Raw genomic sequence first — 25,578 nt, forward strand, 5'->3', positions numbered from 1 at the left:
ATGGAGCCTAGAAGACAGTGGGATAATATATTTAAATTATTAAAAGAGATAAACTGCCAACAAAGAATTCTATATCCAGCAAAACTGTCCTTCAAAAATGAGGGGGAAATTAAAACATTTTCAGACAAAAAATCACTGAGAGAATTTGTGACCAAGAGACCAGCTCTGCAAGAAATACTAAAGGGAGACAGATACGAAGACAGAAAAGAGAGGTGTGGAGAAGACTGTAGAAAGGAAGACTATGAAGGTAAAAAGAAGGAAAATTAGATATGACATATAAAATCCAGAAGGCAAAATAGTAGAAGAAAGTACTACCCATGCAGTAATAACACTAAATGTTAATGAATTAAACTCTCCAATCAAAAGACATAGTCTGGCAGAATGGATTAAAAAACAGGACCCATCTATATGCTGTCTACTCAAAGGACATGAGGCCAAGGACCCAAATGGACATTTACACACCAATGTTTATAGCAGCATTATTTTCAACTACCAAGAGATGGAAGCAGCCAAAATATCCATCACAGACTGTTGGCTAAACAAACTGTGGCATTTACATAAGATGGAATATTATGCAGCTGTAAGACAGAATAAAGTTATGAAGTATGTAACAACATGAATGGACCTTAAGGACATTATGCTGAGTGTGATTAGCCAGAAACAAAAGGACAAATACTGTATGGTCTCACTGATATGAACTGACATTAGTGAATAAACTTGGAATATTTCATTGGTAACAGGGACCATCAGGAGATAGAAAAAGGGTAAGTGGAGCTGAAGGGATACAGATTGTGCAACAGGACTGAATATAAAAACTCAGAAATGGACAGCACAATATTACCAAACTAATACAATTATGTTAAAACACTGAATGAAGCTGCATATGAGAATGATAGAGGGAGGAGGGCTAGGGCATAAATGAAATCACAAAGAAAGATAGACAATAAAGATTGAGATGGTATAATCTAGGAATGCCTAGAGTGTATAATGATAGTGACTAAATGTACAAATTTTAAAAACGTTTTGCATGAAGAACAAAAGAATGTCATTACTGCAGTGTGCTGAAAATAGATGGTAATTAATACTTTAAAATTTCAACATGTGTGTGAGACTAAAGCAAAAAATGTTTATTTGGTACAAATTTATACTTTGACTAGTGCATCTCCTAATATAACTTATGTAGATAGATGGTTGAACACCTTAAGTACATGGAACTTTGTATAGGACATGACATTTTGTTGGTTTGTCCAGGTGATGCCCTAATGAATCCCAGAGTGATTTGATCAGTAAGTGGAAAAGTATTTGCAAATGGTGAGAGCGGGGTAAAACTCAACTTCCCCAAGTTGAATTCTTGATATTCTCACAAGCAGTGTGGGCAACCAAAGCTGTAGGCTGAGCCTCCAGTCTTGGGGTTCGCTCATATGAAACTTAACCCCACAGAGGATAGGTCAAGCCTACTTAAAATTAGGCCTAAGAGTCAACCCCAAGAAAACCTCTTTGGTTGTTCTGATGTGGCCTCTCTCTCTCCAGTCAACACAGCAAGCAAACCCACCACCCTCCCCGTCTACATAGGACACGACTCCCAGGGGTGTGGATCTTCCTGGCAACGTGGGACAGAAATCCCAGAATGAGGTGAGATTCAGCATCAAGGAATTGAGAAAAACTCTAGAATGAGCTGAGACCCAGCATCAAGGGATTGAGAAAACCTTCTCCACCAAAAGGGGGAAGTGAAATGGACAAAGTGTCAATGGCTGAGAGATTCCATAGTCGAGAGGTTATCCTGGAGGTTATTCTTACACATTAAGTAGATATCACCTTGTTAATCAAGATGTAATGGAGAGGCTGGAGGGAGTTGACTGAAAATGTAGAACTGTGTTCCAGTAGCTATGCTTCTTGATGATGATTGTATAATGATAGAGCTTTCACAATGTGACTCTGTGATTGTGAAAACCTTGTGTCTGATGCTCCTTTTATCTACCTTGTCAACAGATGAGTAGAACATATGGAATAAAAATAAATAATAGGGGGAACAAATGTTAAAATAAATTTAGTTTGAAATGCTAGTGATCAATGTAAGGGAGGGGTAAGGGGTATGGTATGTAAATTTTTTTTCCGTTTTTGTTTTATTTTTCTGTTGTCTTTTTCTTTTTCTGAATTGATGCAAATGTTCTGGGAAATGATGGTGATGAATAGGCAACTATGTCATGATATTGTGAATTGCTGAGTGTATGTGTTGGAAATGTTTGTTTCTTGTAATTTTTTTAATAAAAAATTTAAAATATATATATGTATACATTATGCTAAGTGAAAGAAACCAGATTCCAAGTACTACATGTTATATGAATTCATTTACACGAAAGGTAAATATAAATAATCTAGAGCCAGAATCAGCCAGCTGGTGCCACAACTGCGTACCCCCACCATGTCACAGCTGCCCCACGCCTGGAGGTCCGCTTCTCAGGGATGAGACCCCCAAATTCCAGGCAAATATCACGGCCGGCCACATCAGTTTCTATGACTATCTGGGAGATTTCATGCAGCATTCTCTTCTGTTACCCTCAGGGCTTTACCCCAGTGTGCACTACGAAGCTTGGCAGAGCTGCAAAGCTAGCACCAGAATTTGCCAAAAGAAATGTTAAGATCATTACCGTTTCCATAGTGTTGAGGACCATCTCGCCTGGGGCAAGGGTATCAATGTGCTCAATGGTAATGAGCCCACAGAAACCTTTTCCCATCATCAATGATAGGAATCAGGACCTTGCCATTCTGTTGGGAGTGCTGGACCCAGCAGAGGACGAAAATGACATGCCTGTGAGAGCTCATGTGGTGTTTGATTCTGGTCCTGATAAGAAACTGAAGCTGTCTATCCTCTATCCAGCCTAGCTACCACTGGAAGGAACTTTTGAGGAAATTCTAGTAGTAGTTATCTCCCTCCAGCTGCAGAAGTGTTGGTACCCCGGTTGACCAGAAGGATGAAAACAGTGTGTGTTGATCCTTCCAGCTATCCCTGAAGAAGTCAAAACAATTTTACCTAAAGGAGTCTTCACCAAAAAGCTCCCACCTGGCAAGAAATACCTGTTACACTCCCCAACCTGAAGTCTCTCCAGGAACTTGGTGCTGGAGTTGATCAACACAGCAAGCCAGAGTTTGGCACCTGCCAATCATGTTTTCTTACAGCAATCCCATAAAAATATCTAGTGATCAAAGGTTACTACATCACTGCCTTATTAAATCAAAATGGCACTATACATTTCTTGGCATTCTTTACTCTGTACACTCACCAGCTCTCTATTCTGTTCCTTTATCTCAGCACTCTGCTGGCTCTCTCTGAAATATATTCTCTATTTGAAGCTGGAATCTCATTTCAGGGTTTGTGATCAACAAATCTAAGTATCTGTGAAGACTGAAAAGGCCTGTTTTGCTCCATCATAGAACGGTCAGCTTTTTTAGATGTCCTAATCAAATCCTCTCTTCTGTTAGCCACTTTGGGGAGTAACAACTTAACATTCAACTTTCTCTGTAAATGTCTAAGTATATAACCAAAGAACATAAGAGTAACCCAGATATTCTTCAACATTCCATGCTTTAACCACAGCCGGGGGGGGGGGGGCTTTTAAATTCTGTACTTTTACAATTCAAGTCGGAAAAATAGGAGGGATTTTTTTAAATATTTTGCTACAAAGAAAAGAAAGTTTTACAATAAATTTCTATCAAAAAGGGGAGCTACAGAAAAACAAAGGCACCAGAAAGTGGGAGCTCCCTTAACAAGTGTTGTGTGTTTTTTACAGTTATTTCTGTGCATCATTCTGCTCTAAAATGTAAGAAACATAAAAGACTACACCTTGGGGGAAAAGAAAGGATGATTTTAAATGTTTTATTATATAACTGCTCTTGCAATGGGTAGCTGTCTTCTGAATTTTGCTTTGAGGGATTAGCAAATAAAATCCTTTACTAAAACTGGAAAAATAAATAGATCTAAAGACAGAATCAGATTAATGGTTATGTAGGGCTAGGGAAGGATAGAGGAATTGAGAGGTAGTCAACTAAAGTAAGGGGTATGGGGTTTCTCTTTTTGGAGTAATGAAGACGTTCTAAAATTGACTGGTGATGAATGTACAGCTCTGTGATTATACCAAAAGCTACTGATTTTATTATACTTTGGATAGAATGTATGGTATGAGAATATAGTTCAATAAAAATACTTTAAAAACAAAAAATAAAGACCTATTAAAGGCAATTTCCCCAGTTCTTACTCTAATGAGCCTTCTATGAGTTGCTTGCAAACCAGCCTCTGGATACAAATGTTTAAACTAAAGCCAAATGATTGTACAACTGTATAAACGCTTCTCAGCTCCCCAATTCATGTGTACAGAAGGCAATCTTTTGGCCTCCTTACCATCATGCACTGTATTATTATTAAGTAACTTTTAGGATAGTAACAAATAGAACTTTAACCCTAACTGAACCTCTATTTTAACCCTACCTAAGATTCAACATCACAATGATTTGAAATTTTGTGGCAACAATTTACACTTATCTCTGTGATCCAGCATTGGGCCCAATTTCTCTGGATAGTCTATGTATATTCCTAGACCTAGAGAATTTTTAAAGATGACAACCAGACATTAACTATGAGACAGAAATGAGAGTGGGAGTACTGAAAAGAGGGACGATATTTGGAACTGACAGGTTTTAATTAGAAAGTCCTGCCCTTTTCATTTTAATTTCAGTCTTTCCCTTATCCTCCAAACCACAATCAAAAGATATTATGAAAATGTATTTACTTCTTGAGATGAAATACATCTTTCCCATCAGAGACAACTCCCTAAGACACACAAAAAAGAGATACTCTCTGTGCTGGTTTGAAAAGAAAGTATGCCCCCTAAGAAAAGCCATGTTTTAATATAAATCTCATTTCTTAAAGGTAGAATAATCCCTATTCAATACTGTATATTTGAAACTGTAATGAGATCATCTCCCTGGTTGATGTGATTTAGTTAAGTATGGTTGTCAAACTGGATTAGGGGATGACATGTCTCCACCCATTTGAGTGGGTCTTGATTAGTTTCTGAAGTTCTATAAAAGAGGAAACATTTTGGAGAGAGAGATTCAGAGAGAGCACCACTACAAAGCAGAGAGTCCACCAGCCAGCGACCTTTGGAGATGAAGAAGGAAGACGCCTCCCGGGGAGCTTCATGAAACAGGAAGCCAGGAGAGAAAGCTAGCAGATGATGCCGTGTTCGCCATGTGCCCTTACAGCTGAGAGAGAAGCCCTGACTGTGTCGCCATGTGCCTTCTCACTTGAGAGAGAAACCCTGAACTTCATCAGCCTTCTTGAACCGAGGTATTTTTCCCTAGATGCCTTTGATTGGACATTTCTTTAGACTTCTTTTAATTGGGAAATTTTCTCGGCCTTAAAACTGTAAACTAGCAACTCATTAAATTCCCCCTTTTAAAAGCCATTCCGTTTCTGGTATATTGCATTCCAGCAGCTAGCAAACTAGAACACTCTCAAATAGAAATAAAACATGCACACAATTCAGGTGATTGACTATTTTACATTTTCATAACATTTTCTTTAACATTTAATAGAAACTATATACAATAATTTTTATTGTATTTTACACGAGATAGCCACTACACAAATTTACACTGGCTAGAAGTAGGAAGATGGTTAATTAAGAAGGACCCAGTCCTGTGAGCTATTGTTTCAAAGAGAACCTAGGTCAGAGTTCATTGGAAGGAGGGGATTCACAGGTAAAGAAAGGCTAAAACACAGGCTGTTAGATACTGACAACCAAAAACTGAGTCCCTCAACATTCCAGGGCACTACTTATACAGTTCTCACCTAAATATCTATATGGATTCCTATCCAAGACTTAGAAATTCCATCACAAAGATGTCTCTTTGCCCTAAGACCTAGTCCAATGCTCATTCAATCCTGGCAGCTCCAGCAGGGATCACCTGTCTCTCTCTCTCTTCATTACCCCGAGTGGGAAGAAACAACATTTGGACACTTCAGTCCATTCCCCCAAAATTTGTTTTATGTGTGAGTGTAGCATTCAATAACCCAGAAGAAAAACAAAGTGGTCTGGATTGTTCTTATTTAGTGAGAGAACGTCAGAAATACTCAGTTAAAAATGGAGAAATTCAAATCTTCTGAGTCAAATGATTACCAAAACAATCTATCAACTGACAGAAGAGGGTTCTGGCTTCCCATTTGCAGTAGTCACTCCACTCTGAGACAACAGTGCAGAAGCTTTCTCAGAATTCCGAGATCCCTGGGATCTACACCCATCTCCAGCCACCTGGATCTGGCCCTGTTAAAATAATGTAAAGGCACTTTGGTTACAATTCATTCACTGTAGTCTGAAGCATGAAACTGACTTATCAATGCCTATTCAGTAGCAACAAGAGTAAGACAACAGAAATAAATAACTTTGGGCAGTTGCCCCATACTTAACTATTACTGTCCCTTAAGAATCATAATTCACTACTTACAGCATTCCTAAGCCTCTACCATTGGGATGAGGATAGGGGCAGAACAGTACATTGTGTCTTCCAATTAAATGGCCATTCTTGCTGAGCTTCCAGAACAGCCAACATACCAGAGGAAGATAGTCCTTTGGGCCTCTGCTTGAAACCAACAGCTATAATATAACTGCTAGCCTTCAGTCAAGGCCTGTCATTGGTATCCTACCCAAAGCTCAGGAAAAGAAGCCAAATCACATTAATTATCCTTATTCTACAAATAAAACAATTCGAGTGGTGAACACCTTAATTTACTTAGATTCCTTACCTCAATCTTTTCTAGTTAACTAAATAAATTATGTCTCCTCTTTAGGATTTGGGAATCAGGGTCCAGTAAACTACCTAAGGGCTCATCTGGAGAATTAGAGAAGGGCATTTGGGAGCAGAAAAGTGCTTTAAAAAAAAAAAAAGTACCTTTTTGATATGGTATTTACTGAGACAAAATTAACTAGGCATCTTTACATTCTATTTGTAATGACACCCTTACTCCCAGGGAGTGTATTTTAACCAGTAGGGAACCCTGTGCCTGGTTTGGTCACTACATGATGAAATACTGGCTGGGACTGTACTGTTCTTCACTTGCCAAGATATCCACTGGTCTTTCCGCAATTTCTTTGATTGAATGATCTTCAAGGGTTAGCGAAGGATCAAAAAGCAAGGGTGAAGGAGGACACTGCATTCCGTCACCCACAACATCCAAGTCCTAGGAAAAAAAAAAAGAGAGAAAAGCCTATCAGCAATACCAAAGGAACCAAGTAAGCCAAACACAGCATATTTTTCAGCAAACCCCAGAACACTTCTGCTCTCCTTACACTTTGCCTATCTTTGATCAAAGAAAAGATTTCTTCAGAATGCCCAGTTTGCTGGACCCAAAAGCACTAAGAATTTTGCTGTCAAATTTAAAAGCACAGATCACTAGAGTGGCTAAAAGGTATTTCCATGAGGCTGACTATAACCAACATTTAAGCTCACCAGTGGTAAGAGCAGTTATCAAAATCTCACTTAAAACTTTATTTACCTCCTTTCCAATTAAACTGCTAGTAAGTTACAGTACTGAATTTCTTACTGATTTTCCTAACCTAACAATGATGTCTGTTGATAATCAAATAAAAGGAGACGCTTTCAAATTAGGACTGCTAATTTGAAAATAAAGACCTAAAAATTCTACCTTGCTATGCTGCTCTTAAGAATATAACATGTTCAATCAGCATAAATGCAACTTTCAGGAAATTTTAGGAGAAGAAATATTGCTTAAAAACATTAGCCAATATTGATAATTATGCCTAATAGTTACCCCCAGAGAGCTTCTTTTGTTCCTCAGATGTGGCCCCTCTCTAAGCCACCTTCTCAGGTGAACATTACCCTCCCCCTACATGGGCGATAACTCCCAGGTATATAAATCTCCCTGGCAACATAGGACCTGACTTCCAGGGATGAGCTGGGAGCCAGTATCATCAGAATGAGAAAGCCTTCTCCTACCATAAGGGGGAGGGGATAAATGAGACAAAATAAAATTTCAGTCTTGCTGAGAGATTTCATTATTTCAGAAGGTTATCCTGGAGGTTATTCTTACACATGAGATATCCCTTTGTATTTTACGGTATATTGGAGTGACTAGAGGAAGTACCTGAAACTGCTGAGCTGTGTTCAGTAGCCCTGATTCTTGAAGGGTGTGTAACTACATAGCTTTTACAATGTGACTTTGATTGTGAAAACCTGTGCCAAATGCTCCTTTTATCCAGGGTAGGGACAGATGAGTAAAAAAAAATAGTAATTAGTGGAAAAATAAAGAAACAATAGGGGTGGACTGAAATACTGCGGGTCAATGAGAGGGAGTGGTAAGGGGTATGAGAAAAGTTTTTCGTTGTTTTTTTTTGAAGTGATACAAATGTTCTAAAAATGATGATCGTGGTGAAGAATATAAAACTATGTGCTATCGTGAGCCATGCATTATTTAATATGATTGGACTGTACATATGTGGATTCTCAATAAAAATATTTTTTAAAACTCTATAGGTTTTATATTTTAACAGTTTTATTGAGGTATATTTTATAGTATCATAAAATTAACCTATTTCAAGTATGCAATTCAATGATTTATAGTCACTTTACTGAAGGGGCAACACCATAAATCAGTTTTAGAATATTTTTATGCACCCCTAGTAAGATCCTTCATGCCCATTTACAGTTACTCCCCATCCCTATCCCCAATATCAGGTCATCACTAATCAACAATCTATCTCTATAAACTTGCCTTTTCCAGAAAATTTATAAAACGGAATCAAACAATATGTAATCTTATGTCTGGCTTTCTTTGACTTGGCACAGTGTTTTTTGAGGCTCATCTATAACATATCAGTATTTTGTTCTTTTGTTACTGAGCAGTGCTCCATTATGAATATGCCATATCTTATCTACTCATTTACCAGTTATGGATATTTGGGTTGCTTACAGCTTGGGACCATTATAAATAATCCTACCATAACATTCATATCAAGTATTCATGTGAACAAGTGTTTTCATTTCTCTTGGGTAGATATTTAGGAGCAGAACAATTGGGTTTGTCAGGTTTGAATCTTGGGTATCCCAAAAAAGCCACATCCTTTAATCTTCATTCAATACTGCTGGGTGGGACCTTTTCAATTGTTTCATGCAGATGTGACCCACCCAATTGTGAGTGGTAACTTTTGTTGTTGATTTTGTTGTTTGTGGGTGGTAACTTTTGATTAGATGATTTCCACGGAGATGTGTCTCCACCCATTCAAGGTGGGGTAGCTTATTGGAGCCCTTTAAGAGGGAACCATTTTGGAAAAGCTTCAGAGCCCACGCAGCCAGACACCTTTGGAAATGAAGAAGGAAAGCACCCCCTGGGGGAGCTTCATGAAACAAGCCTAGAGAGATAGCTAGCAGACGTCACCATGTTTGCTATGTGCCTCTGAAAACCTGAATGTCATCGACCTTCTTGAACCAAGGACTCTCCCTATATGTCTTAGATTGGACATTTCTATATTCTTATTTAATTTGGACATTTTGACAGCCTTACAACTGTAAACTTGCAACTAATATAATAAATTACTGTTCTTAAAAGCCGTTCCATTTCTGGTATATCGCATTCCAGCAGCGTGCAAATTAGAATTGGGTTGTATGATAATTTTCGTTTAACTTTTTAAGAAACTGCCAAGCCTCTTATGATACATATTTCTGTAGGTGAGAAGCTAAGCCTACTTATGGTTATGCCTAAGAATTACATCCGGAAAACCTCTTTTGTTACTCAGATGTGGCCTCTCTTTCTTTCTAAGCCCAACTCTGCAAGTAAACTCATTACCCTCCCTCCTGTATGGGACATGACATCCAGGAGTGAAGGTCTCCCTGGCAACATGGGACATGGCTCCTAGGGATGAGCCTGGCCCTGGCACTGTGGGATAGACAACACATTCCTCACCCAACTGGGGCAAAGAATGTAACAAAATAAGGTATCAGTGGCAAAGAGAGTTCAAATACAGTTAAAAAGCTATTCTGGAAGCTACCTTTATGCACACTTCAGCTAGATATTGTTCATTGCCACTGTTTGCAAACCCACAACCAACACCGCTCTTATTAACCGTAAAGAACACCTAGAACTCTGAAATTCTACAAAAGTTTCACACACTAAGATTACTTTCCAGAAACCTACAACACCTACAGATGATTCCGAGGACATATAAATCCTGAAACCCAAAGGGGACAGGCTCTCCAAGAACATCAACTACTTCCATCCCTCTATCCCATATTGTCGACACCCTTTTCCAACATGAAAAAGTTGGAATGGGCATAGCCCAAGTACTCCAAAAGAAGGGGAGAAGGATCAAAGGAGGATGAAGAGTTCTAACAGAGAAGAAAGGATTTAACAAATGAGTATGACTACTGAACCAATATATTGATAGTTCTTTTTTTAGTTTCTAGTGTCTTGGAGCAGCTAGAAGGAAAAACCTGAAATTGTAGAACAGTCACCCAAACCCAACTATGAAATCTGTTCTATAACTACTTGTTACAATGTAACTTGAAATATATAGCTTTTTTGTATATATTTCACAATAGAAAATAAAAATAAAAAAATTAAACAGTACGAGACTGCTTAACTAATGTCCTTACAGCCACGAAGCAAGTGAGTAAGCAAGACTGAGGGAAAGGGAAGGGAAAAGAAAGGAACAAAGACAAGGACAAAAGTTTCTCTGAATTGCCAGGAAACACTAGTTTGGTTAAATCCTTATCCACACAAAGTCCCTGATTCTTAAACCTATTGTAATCCAACTGCTTTGTAAAAGAGCAATGACAATTATTCTACAGGCTGTTTTCTGCCAAATGAACTGACCATTTTTCATTAGGGTACTGAATAGCCAACCATAAGAAGATACTGCTCTTGGCTCCTGTTTGAAACCAATGCTACAGCAAATTACTGGTTGATTCAGGGCCCAAGGCATTAGAAAGATTCAGACACTGGGTCAAACTAACTTTCATGCCACTGCTTTCTAAGAGTCTAGGTGCAAAACCCTTCTTTCCCTTACCCAAAGGTTTGTACTCTGCCCTACTTCATAGACATTTTGGCTACAATAATCAAGTGAATATTCATAGAAACTTAGTTCTATGTTTTTAAGGAAGTCTAAAAGCATGCTATTCTTCCCCTTTCTTCATTATACTAATCACCAGATACAAGAATCACATCTTCATGATAATGAAGGTAAAGAAAAGAACAAAATTAAAGAGTCTGCTAGAGGCAAAGCAGTTCAATTTAAGCAGAAATGTAGGAAAAAGATGGTCACTCTATCTAACATTCTTTTCATATATGTTTGAAAACTTCTACACTATCCACAAAATCCATAAATAAGTGACAAACTCTCAGGTGAAAAAAGAAAAGTGTTATTCTTAACAGCTAAAAAGTGAAAACAGCCCAAATATCTACCAAATGATGAATATATAACAAAATGTGGTATTACATGCCACAAAAAGAAATGAAGTACTAGTACATACTATAATATAGATGAACCCTAAAAAGCATTATACTCTTTTTAGTTAAGGTGTTAACAGAGAGGCTGGAGGGAACTGCCTGAAAATGTAGAGCTGTGTTCCAGTAGCCATGTTTCTTGAAGATGACTGTATAATGATATAGCTTTCATAATATGACGGTGTGATTGTGAAAACCTTGTGTCTGATGCTCCTTTTATCTACCTTGTCAACAGAAGAGTAAAATATATGGAATAAAAATAAATAATAGGGGGAACAAATGTTAAAATAAATTTAGATTGAAATGCTAGTGATCAATGAAAGGGAGGTGTAAGGGGTATGGTATGTATGAACTTTTTTCTGTTGTCTTATTTCTTTTCCTGAATTGATACAAATGTTTTAAGAAATGATCATGATGCTGAATATACAACTATGTGATGATACTGTGAGTTATTGATTATATATGTAGAATGGAATGATCATATGGTAAGAATGTTTGTGTATGTTGGTTAAAAAAAAAGCACTATACTAAGTGAAAGAGGTCAAACACAAAAGACCACATACTAAATGCTTGCATTTATATGAAATGTCCAGAAAGGCAAATCTATGGAGATAGAAAATTTATTAGAGGACATTAGTGGTTACTCAGGGAGCAAGGAGAACTGGATTGACTACAAATGGGAATTATATTTCTTTTGGGGGATAATAAAAATGTCAAGGGTAAAATTTATAGTAAAGGAATCATATCTCAATTTTTTTAAGTTATGAGAATAAAAAAATGGATGGAAACACAGTATGGTACAACAGTCACTTTGGAAGACAGTTCGGCAGTTTCTTACAAAGCTAAACACAGGCATACCATATGATTCAAAAATTGCACTCTGCACTGATTCGCAAGCTGCCAGAATGTGATATACTAGAAACACAATGACTTTAAGAAGGGGGAAATTATTAAGTTGCAAGTTGACAGTTCTAAGGCAGTAAAAATGTCCCAATTAAAGCAAGTCTATAAAAATGTCCAAATTAAGGCACCAACAAGAGGTTACCTTCACTCAAGAACAGCCGATGAAGTTGAGGGTTTCTCTTTCAACTGGAAAGGCACATGGTGAGATTGGCGACATCTACTAGCTTTCTCTCCAGGTTTCTTGTTTCATGAAGCTCCACCAGGACGTATTCCTTCTTCATCTCCAAAGGTCTCTGGGCTGCATGAGCTTTCCTGTTCTCATGGCTCTCTCACTTTCCCCAAAATGTTTCCTCTTTTAAAGGACTCCATTAAATAATCAAGACCCATCTGGAATGGGCAGAGTCATATCTCCCTCGAATCAAAGGTTAATACCCACAACTGGGTGCCTCACATCTCCATGGAGATAAATTAATGAAGTTTCCGACCTACAACGCTTACTGGATTAAAGAAACGGCCGCTTCCCCAAGATTAAAACATGGTTTCTCGAGGGTACATAATCTTTCCAAATCAGCACACACTCCTATATATTTACCCAAGGGAGTCACAAAACCTCACTTAAAACTGTATTTACCTCTTTCCCAAATGAACTGCTAATAAGTTACAGCACACAAAAATACGTCCACACAAAAACATGCATATAAATGCTTACAGCAGCTTTATTCATAATTGCTAAAAACTGTACGCAAACAAGATGCCCTTCACATCCACACAATGGGATATTACTCAGCAACAAAAAAAGAAATAAGTTACCAAGCCACGAAATACATATTGCTAAGTGAAAGAAAGAAGCCAGTCTTAAAAGGCTACATACCGTGATTCCACCCATACAACATCATAGAAAAGGCAAAACTATAGAGACAATAAAAAGGGAAGGGGATGAAGGGGAAGGGATTAAGAAACAGAGCAAAAGGCATTTTTAAGGTAGTAAAACTATTCTGTATGATACCATGATGGTGAATAGATGAAATTACACATCAGTCAAAACCCACTGAACTGTATATTCAGAATGTACCCTAGAGAAGGACTGTGGGAAAATGGAGGAGTAGGAAGTTCCAGAAATCAGTCTCTTCACCAAAACTGTTAAACTGGTAGGAACTGTCTCAATCAACTATTTTGAAACTCTGGAGTCCAGTGGAACACTCTGCAGTATCCAGGGCACAGCTATAACGAGACTGATAAACTGCAGTAAAACATCAGCGAACTTCACACCACCTGCAGCACATACCATTCCCTATTACCCAAAAGCGTGGAAGACAGGAGTGAGGACTGTAGCCTGGGATCCTTGCGCAGCTTGCCAGTGGCAGAGTAAGCTATAAGGACCTAGTCCTTCAAAGTCCAGGGTTGTATGGTCTGATAGCTGACCACAGCTTCTGAACAGCTACTTCAGATAGCTGGGGGAACAATTAGGATGGCCATGGTTTCAAGTGCCCTCCAACCAAAAATGCAGAGGAGTCCTAAAAGAGGCATCCCCTTTTTTTCCTTCTATTTTCTGTTTCCAGTCTGTATTTGGGAGAAAACTTGCTTGGAAAAGTCACAGACTGACAGCGCCAACTCTCAACAACAGCTAAAACACCTAGCAATACCAGAGGAGTAGAACTAGATTTCCAGAATTATGACACCAAAATACTCAAAATGTCCAGTTCACAACCAAAAATTACAAAACACACAAAGAATCAGGAAAGTAAGGCTCATTCATGGGAAATAAAGAATTTTCCAGAAACCATCCTTTAGGAAGCTCATACATTTGAACTATTAACCAAAGACTTAAAACCAACTGTCTTAACGTATGTTCAGTGAGCTAAAAGAATCCACATAGAAAGAACTAAAGGAAATTAGGAAAAAATTATCTGAACAAAATACAGGTGGAAATTATAAAAATGAGCCAAACCAATCTGAGCTGCAAGGCATAGTAACTGAAATGAAAAAAAACTCATTACATGGATTCAACAGCAGATGTGAACAGGCAGAAGACAGGATCAGTGAACCTGAAGGTAAGAAAAAATTTCTCAGTGTGAGGAGCAGAAAAGAAAAATAATGAAGAAAAATGAACAGAGCCTGAGGAATCTGTATGCAGGATACCATAAAGTATCAACATATATATCCATTAGAGTCCCAGGAGGACAAGAAAAACAAAGGGGCAGAGAAGGTATTTGATAAAATAATGCAGAAAGCTTTCCCAATCTGATGAAAGTACACATCCAAGACCTCAACAAACTCTAAGGACAGACTCTACGCCAAGACACATTATAGCAAAATTGTCAAAAGACAAAGAAAATTTTGAAAGCAGCAACACAGAAGTGAACTGTCATATATAAAGTATGTAAAAACTAACAGCAGATTTCTCATGAGAAATTCCATAAAAGACAACAGACAGTGGGATGGCATATTTAAAGTCCTTAAAGAAAAAAAACAAAAATTCTATACCCAGCAAAATTATCTTTCAAAATGAAGAATTAAGACATGTACGGATAAACAAAGACTGAAAGGTTCATTAACAGAAAATGTGCCCTATAAGAAACATGAAAGGGAATTCTTCATGCTGAAATAAAAGGACACTACACAGTGACTCAAAGCAATATGAAGAAATGAAGAACAATGTACAGGTAAGTACTTAGGTAAATATAAAATCCTGTATTACTGTACTTTTGGTTTGTAACTGCTTTTGCCCCCCTCAGAAGACTTAACAGGAAACTGTGAAATAATACCTTACATCATTGTTAATGTACATACAATATATGAACATTTAGTATGAGCCAGTAACAATACAAAAGGAAAGGGACAGACATATATAGAAGTAGAGAGCTTGTATACTACTGAAACTAAGTTGGTATAAGTTGAATTAGGTTGTTATTAGTTTAGGATCATGTAATTCGCTAAGGGTTTAATATCCAGATTAGAAACAATTCATACAACTGAACATAAAGACAATCCAAATAAAAAAATGGGCCAATACTCTAAACAGACATTTCACCAAAGATATTCAATTGGCCAGTATGTACATAAAAACATACTCAAATATCACAAGCCATTAAATAAATGCAAATTAAAACAATGAGTTCCCACTCTCTACCCACTAGGATAGCTATTTAAAAAACTGAAAATAACAAGCATTGGCAAGGATGCAGAGAAACAGGAACACTGTTGGTGGAAATGTAAAGTGGTGCAGCCAAACTGTGCAAAAAGGTATGATAATTCCTCAGAAAGTTAAACAGAACTAGCTTATAACTTGGCAATTCCACTCCCAGGTATATAACCAAAAGAGCTGAAAGCAGGGACTCAGACAGGTATTAGTATACCAATATTCATCATTATAGTTAAAAGGTGAAAGCAACCCATGTGTCCATCAAACAGAAAATGGATGACCAAAATGTAGTATTTACATGCAATGGAATATTGCACAGCTGTAAAAAGGAATGAAGTTCTGATACATGTTACAAAATAGATGAATCTTAAAGATATGTTGAATGAAATAAGTCAAACCAAAAGAACAAGTACTGTATGATCTAACTGAAATAAAACAGAGTAAGTAAAATCAAATGAAATAGAGTACATAAATTCAAAGACAGAAAGCAGAACAGTGGTTTATCAGGGATGGAGGAGAAATGGGAAGTTATTGCTAAATGTGTATGAATTAGGTTTGGGAAGTTGAACATAGTCTGGAAATATAGTGGTAAAGGTTATACAGAATTGTCACTGTACTTAATGCCAAGGAATTACTTGGTTAGTTAAAGTAATTTTTGCTATGTATATTTTACCACAATTAAAAATTTTTTTTTTTTTAAAAAAGGGAGCCCATAAAATATATTGGGTAGATGGAAATACTAGTGGTCAATGAGAGGGAGGGGTAAGGGCTATGGTATGTATGAGTTTTTTTCTTTTTATTTCTTTTTCTGGAGTGATGCATATGATCATGATGATGAATATACTACTATGTGATGATACTGTGAGCCACTGATTGTACACCATGTATGGAATGTTTGTATGTTAAGAATGTTCGTGTTTGTATGTTGTTTTGGTCTGTGAATTAAAAAAAAAAATTAGTTTAAAAAAAAAGCAAACACAAATGTAAACTGTGGACCTAAGTAATAACATAACATATTAATACTGGTTCATAAATTACAATAAATGTATCACACTAACGAAAGATGATAATAGGAGAAACTACATAGGGGGTTATGCGGGAACTCTGTACTGTCCGCAATTTTGCTATAAATCTAAAACTGCTCAAAAAACAAAAACTTTTTTAAATGGGGGAAAAAATAAGAGCTTTACAGAAGTTTCTAAATAAATGTGCTAATATACAAATACAACTGTATGTACAAAAATCATTTCAAAACATTTGTAATCAGCTTTCCTGATCACCAAGACTAACCTTTTCTCACCACTAATAAATAAGGCCTGTTCTCAAGGGCCAACCAAAGCAGAGCTTCTCTAACTTACATCACTGAACTCCAGAGGTAAACTCTCAGTGGGCTGAAGCTCAGCAGCACTCAAGTACAGATCCATGGGGCCGGCTTCCAGATCGTCTGGCACAGACAGTACCTGCTCGGGCTTATACATCTGAGGAGGCAACTGGAAATGCAGTGGGCAGCAGGGGTCCTCAGAGAGGCTTACAGGAACTGGTTTGTTGCAGGGTACCTCCTCAGAACCCTGGCAGCATTTGAAGAGAACCTGATTCGTATCCTGACAAATATCTGTAGAAAAATGGTCAAGGAAAATAAAATGGGATCTATTGGAGGTACAAAATACAAAAAGTTATATACTCAAAAGTTGTCTACCATGTAAAACTCAAGGTCTGGACTACACAAGATTATCACAATTACATCTGAAGTAGAAAACCAAATACTGTTAGCAATTTTTTAGTTATTTTTCAATATAAGTTGTGATTTATTAGCATCTAATTTTAGCTCTATTGGTAAATTTAAAACAAGTCCCTTAAACTGTTTCAGGATCCTAGCTATCTAAATTTAAAGATACTAATCCTGTTCTCCTTTATAGGGTCAAACACAGAATTTATGAAAACACAATGCTAAGCAAGTAGCAATAGCACTCCTAGAAACCTATACCTATACAGAAGGAAAATGTCATGGTAAATGCAAATAACTTGCAGAGTATCCTACCCTTTAAGATATACAATACTGGTTCTGCCCTATGAAGCTAACTGACAAGAAGTTTGTAAAAACTTATTGCAACTTCTTTCCAAAGATAATTCCATGACAAATTCATGGAATAATGCAGGTGATTCAGAAAAACAGAAGTTCAAGTAATAGTCACTAGGTATCATATCATGACAGGAAATAAATTTTTTTTTTTGGGTGGGGGGAGATGTGTGTGTGTTATGTATCAGGGATGGGGCAGGGGGTCCTGCCATAATACTAAAGTGAAACGGAAGTTAATTTTGCTTGCAAGGGCCCATGGAAAGAAAGCACTTCAGGAACACTTCAGGAGCTCTGAAATAACTTCCTTTAAAGGTAGAATCAAAGAACCTCTATAGAATGAATCAAAGTTGAAATAACGATTAGATAAAATAACAAAATTCCAGTTCAAGTTACTCTACAAAACAATGTTTTATTCATGCATTTCCACTTCTTGAAATTTTAAAACTAGATGGTTATTTTTCCCAAATTAATGTTAGTTTCAACTTGGGATTATTTTTAAACAAGAAGGCACAATTTTCTGTAAACTGACTAAAATCAGGATTATGGAATTCAGGGTGATTTCTATACAAAAAAGTTTAATATAATTTTTCAAAATGAAAAAATCTAGTGCACATTGTAATTTTCAAAACCAAATAAAACCCCTTCAGTGAAGCCATTTCTCTCAATCCCTAATTGGACATGGTCATATTGTAAAGCAAAGTTTCATAACCCTGGTACTATCCAGGTAATTCTTTTGTGTGGGTCTGTACTGGGCATTGTAGGATGTTTACCACCATTTCTGACCTCTACCCTCTAGATGAGGTGGCAGCAGCACACTCTGCCCCTCCCACAACTTATGACAACCAAAAATATCTCTAGACATTGCCAAATATTGCCTGGAGACAAAACGGCCTTGGGTTGAGAGCCACTGCTGTGAAAAGAACAGCAGATGATACAAAGTAAACAAATATGACCAAAAGAACAAACATATGACTCTAATGACAACAATAAGATTTGCAGATATAATAAATGGAAAATCAAAGCCATCTCTAGTATGCTTAAGAAGCCCAAATTTATTTAAATTATGAATATTTAAAATGTTAATCCATTAAATAAAATGCTTCAGGCGGGCAATGGTGGCTCAGTGGCAGAGTTCTTGCCTGCCATGCCAGAGGCTGGGTTCGATTTGCAGTACCTGCCCATGTAAAAAGAAAAAAAAATGTTTCAACCAGAATTTTTTGGTTTCTTTCACAAGTCTCCAATATCCTAGAAAAACCCTTCCTTCCCACCCTCATTTCCCCCACTTTCCTTTCACTTGAGGACAATAAAGACAAAGAAAAGAGAATGGTTGACCTACAACTAGAGTCTGGGTCCTTCACTTATTTCAGTCCAGTGCTGTCTCCATTAGACCAGAGTAAAGAGTTAATGGTCACCAATGCAGTGGCATCTTTATCTGGGGTAAGGACTTAAGGAAGGGTAAATGATTTAGGCAACTATGTAGTTGAAAGGAAAAGAACATAAAAGGAAAAAATTACTTTCCTTCTCTTTTCAAATACATTTTATTTTCAATTCTGCTTTTTGAAACATTAATAGTCTAATGAAATTTAAAAGTATTATAAGAAATGCATAACTCTTTAATACCACTAAATTGTTTTTTCCTTTTTTTAACTGTTTTTTCCTTTTAAAAGTAAATGAAGCTTATTAAAGAAAATCTGAAAAAGTATAAAGCAGAAGGAAAAAAAGGTACTCATAATCCTAAATTCAAAAGCAATGCCTTTTATTATGTCACTCCAAGTCTTTTGTTTCACAGTTAAAATAGATTGCATCAGTCTACAGAATTAAATACCCTATTTTTGTCACTATAAAACATTCTGTCATAAATCTTGTTAAAGGTTTAATATGCCTAACAGATTCCATAATGTTATGCCATAATTTATTTCTCTATTCCCCATCTCTGAAAATGTTAAGACTGTTTCCAGTTGGAAAAATACCTTTATGTAAAAATATTGTTCATTGATTATCTTTTTTTAAAATGAACTCCCAGACACAGAATTACATTCAAAAGTGTCAAATTTCTTTCCAGAAAGCATGTACCAATTTATATTCCTACCAGCAGTGCTTATGAGGGCCCATTTCACATTATTCTTACAACTTCTGAAATTTATTCACTAAAAAATAAATTATTTACTTTTAATTTATTTAAAAACACATATATTAAATTTACAGATTCAAATGTTGTTTATTTATAGTGAAGGTGGACAATTTAGCTATCAGCCATGTCTATTTTCTTTTCAATCTGTCCATAAACTGCCTCTGTCCAAATATGTTCTAAGCATTTATCTTTAGCTTTTAATTACTTCGCACAAGCAATTCACATGAGGGATAGTAATTCTTTATCAAACTTTGTTGCAAAAAATTAATAAGTTGGCAAAATATTTAATCAGCAATATGAAAATTCACTTTTCCTATCAATAGAAGAGAAAGGTCTCCTTCTCATCCTCTACTAAAGAAAATAGTTCACGTTCAAAATATTTGAAATCTCTTGCCAGACAATGAAGTCCAGTAAAATTTTTGCCTTTCATATAATGAAGATCATCACATTTAAATAACTAGTGCCTGTACAATAAAATACTTTTTCAACCAATGTCCACAATAAAGATGCACTGTCACAACAGAAGAAACAACTCAAAAATTTTTTAGTCCATTATTACAATGTTAGGTAAATATAACCCCATAACAGAATCAAGAAATTTTATGATCATTTCAAAGGCAAATTAAGTGAAAGGAAGAAAAAAAATCCCATTTTTGGAAACAGGAAATTTCCTACTATTCAGTGAAGTTTAAAATAGTTACGGCTTGCTCACAAAGTTGAGGCTCAACAGGGTAAGGAACGGCCTCCAAAGAAACCTGTGTCACTGGCAGTATTCAGTTTGTACTGAGGCCTAGTTGCTTTCTGTCTCTCAGGCCCTCCTGATGTAATATAGCAGCTGGCTTCCCATAGTGAAGGATAAGAGCAAGAACAGAACTGCGGAACCCTCAGGAGTGCACAGAAAGAGAGACAGGGACAAGGAAGTAAGCCAAGCCACACTCCTTGAACATGCTACCCTCAGTGCGCTGCCTCTGACCCATGACTCCCACCAAAACCCAAACTCCTGAGCCCGCACCCAGCCCTGATCCCCCACTACCAGTCTCTGCTCCACACCCGGCCGCGCCCACATGACCCCTTAGGGCGCACTCCTGCCACAGCCCCCGAAGCACAGTCTCGCCCCACCTCTCCTAAGAAATGAACGCCTGAACCCATCCCCTCGACCCCACTTCCCCTTCCCTGCCCTGACAGCAGGCAGTCACCTGCGTTATCTGGACTGCAGGCACTCACCTTCATACTCCAGCTATGCCCAGCCCCAGTCTATACAGTCCCTAAAACCTGCTCCAGCACCCCCCCACAATGAGCTCTGCACACACATACATCAGCATCTGGCCTCCCCAGATCCCCGCACAAACATGCACACAGCCCCACCACATCCCCCCAGCTCCAGGCAAGTGCTAACCTATGCATTCAGGCAACACCCACCTGCCACCCACAAAGACACAAACCCAGCCCACTGTTTCTGAGCTCTGCGTAGCTGCGCACCACGGCCCAGCCCCCCAGACCTACGCACACCAGTCCCAAGCCCCAGGTTGGTGCACATCAGGGCCTCACCCCCTCAGACCTGTGCAGCTAGCTACACAACCACATCCTCTGCCCAGAACACCAATACCTCTATGCACCAATCTCTTCATCCCTGCACCCCACCCCACCCTGACCACATGCACACCCTTGTACCATCCTCCGGCACAATGACCCTGCTCCACACCTGGCTGGTGCTCACATAAACACCTGTGCTACGCAGTCCCCAACCTACATGTGTGCAGCTCTGCCCCAACCCCTTACCACGCCTGCGCACCCACACCAGGATCCTGCAAACCCACCTGACACACATCCCACAACCCCCATAACATATGCCTCACCCCTACACACTCGTGCAGCCATTCAGGTCCCCCCAACCCCTCTCCTTGAGCAAGGACACACCCACCTCCTGCCCTCCCGGGGCCCTCCCGACCTCTTTGTCCCGTACTCCACACCATGATATCCATGCCCCCCATACTCCATGTGTCCACACACATCCTGCCTGCACACCAGGCCCCATGCATCCACACAGCCAATGCCAATTCACCACCAGCCATGCGGGAGCTCTGTGTCCCCCACACCGCACCCTGTTCATGCACTCCAAGGCTCACATAAGCTACAGCCACGTCCACAGCACCTGCACACCTCCACAACTCCATGCCCCACACCCCATGTTCACAAGCACCAATCAGCATAGCATCCCCAACCCATGCCTATAACTGTGCCACAATATATCACTGCACTGTTGTCCCATGCCCTGCATCTTGCTCCACATCCATCCTGCAAATATGAAGCTTTGGGCTGCAGATGGAAATCAACTACCACAGTAACCCTATTAAGATATTTACATGCCTTGAAGGCAACAGATCACTAGACATACAAAGATGTAGACCGATACAGATCAGTCTAAAGACAAAATCAAAACACCAGACGAGACAAACTTTGGAACAACTAATCAAAGACGTTTATATAACTCTACTAAATAAAATCAAAGGGAAGGCTAAGACATAAAGGAGATCCAGAAGACACCAGAAGAGCATAAAGATGAAGTTGAAAGAATAATCGGCAGATGAGATTAAAGATGCTGTACACCAAATCAAAATTATACTAGAGACACACAACAGCAAATTTGAATAGACAGAAAAAAGAATAAGTAAACTAAAGGACAGGGCAACTGATTTTGTAACACACAAAAGAGCAAACAGCAAAAAAGATGGTAAAACCTGAATTGGATCTAAGGGAAATGATGAACAAAACAAAGCATACAAATAAAAGAATCATTGGTGTCGCAGAAGAAAAGAAGAGTAAAGAGAGATTAGTGGAGGATATAATGTGGGGAAACTTCCCACCTTTACAAAACACATAAAAATACAAATCAAAGAAACTCAAAAGAACCCCAAATAGAATAAATCCAAATAAGTCCACCCCAAGACACATACTAATCAGTGTGTCAAATGTTGAAGAGAAGCTAAAAATTCTGAAAGCAGAAAGAGAAAAATCTACTACATGCAAGGGAAACCACAAACAACTGAGTTCAGATTACTCAACTGGTACTATGCAGGCGAGGAGGCAATGGTATATTTATGATTCTGAAAGAGAAAGACTTCCAGCCAAAAATTCTGTACCCAGGCAAACTGTCCTTCAAAACTGAGGAAGAGATTAAAATTTTCAAAGGCAAACAAATGTTGAGAGACCCTGTCAATAACAGACTAGCCCTACAAAAAATACTAAAGGGAGTTCTGTCAGCTGCAAAATAAAGACAGGAGAGGGAGGTCTGGAGGAGGGCACAGATTGAAGAGCTACCAGTAAAGGTGAACTTAAAGGACAAAAAGAGAAAGAAGGAAAAGAAACATTAGCTCTGACAAAATTCAAATGATAAGATGGTGGATTCAAGAAATACCTTTTCAGTAAAAACTCTATATGTTAACTGACTAAACTTATCAATTAAAAGATACAGACTGGCTGAAAGGACTAAGAAATATAATCCAGCTATATGCTGTTTACAAGAGACTCATCTTGGATACAAGGATACAAATTGATTAATAGTGAAAGGACTGAAAAAGATGTTCCATGCAAGCTGTAACCAAAACAAAGCAGGAGTAGCTGCTATACTAATATCAGAGAAAATAGACTTTACACATAAAGACACCATAAGAGACAAAGGATATAATATATTAATAAAAGCGACAATTCATCAAGAACAAATAATCATAAATGTTTATGCTCCAAAAGTACCAGAGACAAATACTGGCAAAACCAAAGGGAGTGACAGACGTCTCAACAATAACAGTAGACTTCAATACACCCACTTTTTTCCACAGATAGAACCAGACAGAGGATCAACATACAGAACTTAAACAATCTGATGAACAAATTAGACCTAACAGACATATATAAGTCATTGTACCCTCAAATTCTAGGATATACATTCTTCCCTAGTGCTCATGGAACATTCTCCAGGACAGAGCATACAGTGAGGTGCAAACAGGTCTTTATAAATTTAAAAGGATTGAAATTATTTCTCTGATCACAATGGAATGAACCTGAAAATAAACAACCACCAAAGAATGAGAACTTTCACAAATATATGGAGATTAAATAGCACACTCTTAAAAGAACCTGTGTGTCAAAGAACAAATTGCTAGAGAAACCAGTAGCTGTCTGGACAAATGAAAATGAGAATACAACATATCAGAAATTATGGGATACAGCAAAGGCTGTGCTGAGAGGAAAATTTATTGCCCTAAGTGCTTATATTAAAAAAAATAAAAATTGAGGACTTAACTGCATAACTGGAGCAACTAGAGAAAGAACAGCAAACTAAACCAAAAACAAATAGAAGAGAACTAGAGATTAAAGCAGAAATAAATGAATGGGAGAAAAAAGAACAGAAAGAACCATAAAAACAAAAGTTCATTCTTCGAGAAAATCAATGAATACGATAGACCACTAGCGAGGCAGACAACAAAAAAAAAGACAGATGCAAATAAAATAAAAAATGAGAGCGGGGTATTACCACATACCATGAAGAAATTAAAAAAAAAGAAATCATAAGAGGATACTATGAACAACTATACCCCAACAAACCAGACAACTTAGATGAAACAGAAAAATTCCTGGAAACACATGTGCAAGCTACACTAACTCCAGAAGAAACAGAAAATTTCAACAAAATAATCACAAGTAAAGAGATTCAATCATCAGAAATCTACCTAAAAAGAAAAATCCAAAGTCAGATCATTCAAATTTTTCCAAAAAAACTGAGGAAAGAGGAACATTACCTAACTCATTTTAAGTAACCAACATCACTTTAATAACCAAAACCAGGTAAAGACTCTATAAGAAAGGAAAACTACAGACCAATCTCCCTAATGAACATAGATGCAAAAATTCTCAAGAAAATACCGGCAAATCGATTCCAACAACGCATTAAAAGAATTATACACCACGACCATGTGAGGTTTATACCACAAATGCAAGGATTGCTCAACGCAAAAAAAATCAATTAATATAATGCAGCACACATAAATCGAAAAGGAAAACTCACAGGATCATCTTGATTAATGCTGAAAATCCATTCAACAAAATTCAACATCCTTTTCCAATAAAAAAACACTTCAAAAGGTAGCAATCAAACGTAACTTCCTCAATATGATAAAGGGCATATATGAAAAACCGATAGCCAGCATTGTACTCAATCCTGAGAGACTAAAAGCCTTCCCCCTAAGATACGGAACAAGGATGTCCTCTGTCACCACTATTATTCAACATTGTACTAGAAATTCTAGCTAGAGCAATCAGGCAGGACAAACAAATAAAAGGCATTCAAATTGGAAAGGAAAAAGTAAAACTTTCATTATATGCAGATGACAAGATACTATACTTGGAAAATTCTGAGAAATCTATACCAAAGTTATCTGAGCTAATAAATTAAGCAAGGTGACAAGATATAAAATTAATGTTCAAAAATCAGTACTGTTTCTATACACAAGCAACAATCTAGCTCAGGAGTCCATTAAGGAAAAAATTTCATTCAAAACAGCAACTGAACTAATCAAGTATCTAGGAATGAACTTAACTAGTGACATAAAGGACTTATACACAGAAAATCTACTGTTAAAAGAAAATCTTAACAGGTGCAAAGACATTCCCTGGACAGGAAGACTAAATATAGTTAAGATGTCAATTCTACTCAAAATGATCTACAGATTCAACGCAGTACCAATCAAAATTCCAACACCCTATTTTGAAGACTTGGAAAAGCTAGTTACCAAATTCATTTGGAAGGGAAAGAGACC

The 25,578-nt window shown here is 37.6% G+C and overlaps 1 protein-coding gene, 1 non-coding gene and 2 pseudogenes across 6 annotated transcripts in view; 1 reads left to right on the top strand and 3 right to left on the bottom strand.

Annotated features, from left to right (window-relative positions):
- Nucleotides 1–2,297: 2,297 nt before the first annotated feature.
- LOC143690572 (peroxiredoxin-6 pseudogene) lies at nt 2,298–3,096 on the top strand (annotated as a pseudogene).
- Nucleotides 3,097–5,206: 2,110 nt separating this feature from the next.
- The window catches only part of KANSL2 (KAT8 regulatory NSL complex subunit 2), a 42,277-nt gene continuing 21,905 nt past the window's right edge, over nt 5,207–25,578 (bottom strand). For 3 of the 5 annotated variants that reach the window (XM_077170740.1, XM_077170741.1, XM_077170742.1), the window contains exons 8-10: nt 16,916–17,169; nt 7,115–7,234; nt 5,211–6,320 (exon numbers count right to left, since the gene is read on the bottom strand). In XM_077170740.1, the coding sequence (XP_077026855.1) occupies nt 6,189–6,320; nt 7,115–7,234; nt 16,916–17,169 (506 nt within the window). In that variant the 3' untranslated portion in view covers nt 5,211–6,188. Of the gene's footprint in view, nt 6,321–7,114; nt 7,235–16,915; nt 17,170–25,578 lie in introns of all 5 variants that reach the window. The other 2 variants (XM_077170743.1, XM_077170744.1) reach the window with 2 other exon arrangements.
- On the bottom strand, nt 6,551–6,685 carry LOC143643056 (small nucleolar RNA SNORA2/SNORA34 family). Its single transcript, XR_013156098.1, has one exon. It is a non-coding gene; the product is annotated as a small nucleolar RNA SNORA2/SNORA34 family (small nucleolar RNA).
- On the bottom strand, nt 10,858–10,985 carry LOC143643057 (small nucleolar RNA SNORA2/SNORA34 family; annotated as a pseudogene).

Source organism: Tamandua tetradactyla, chromosome 7 (genome assembly GCF_023851605.1).
Source record: "Tamandua tetradactyla isolate mTamTet1 chromosome 7, mTamTet1.pri, whole genome shotgun sequence".
Classification (NCBI taxonomy): domain Eukaryota; kingdom Metazoa; phylum Chordata; class Mammalia; order Pilosa; family Myrmecophagidae; genus Tamandua; species Tamandua tetradactyla.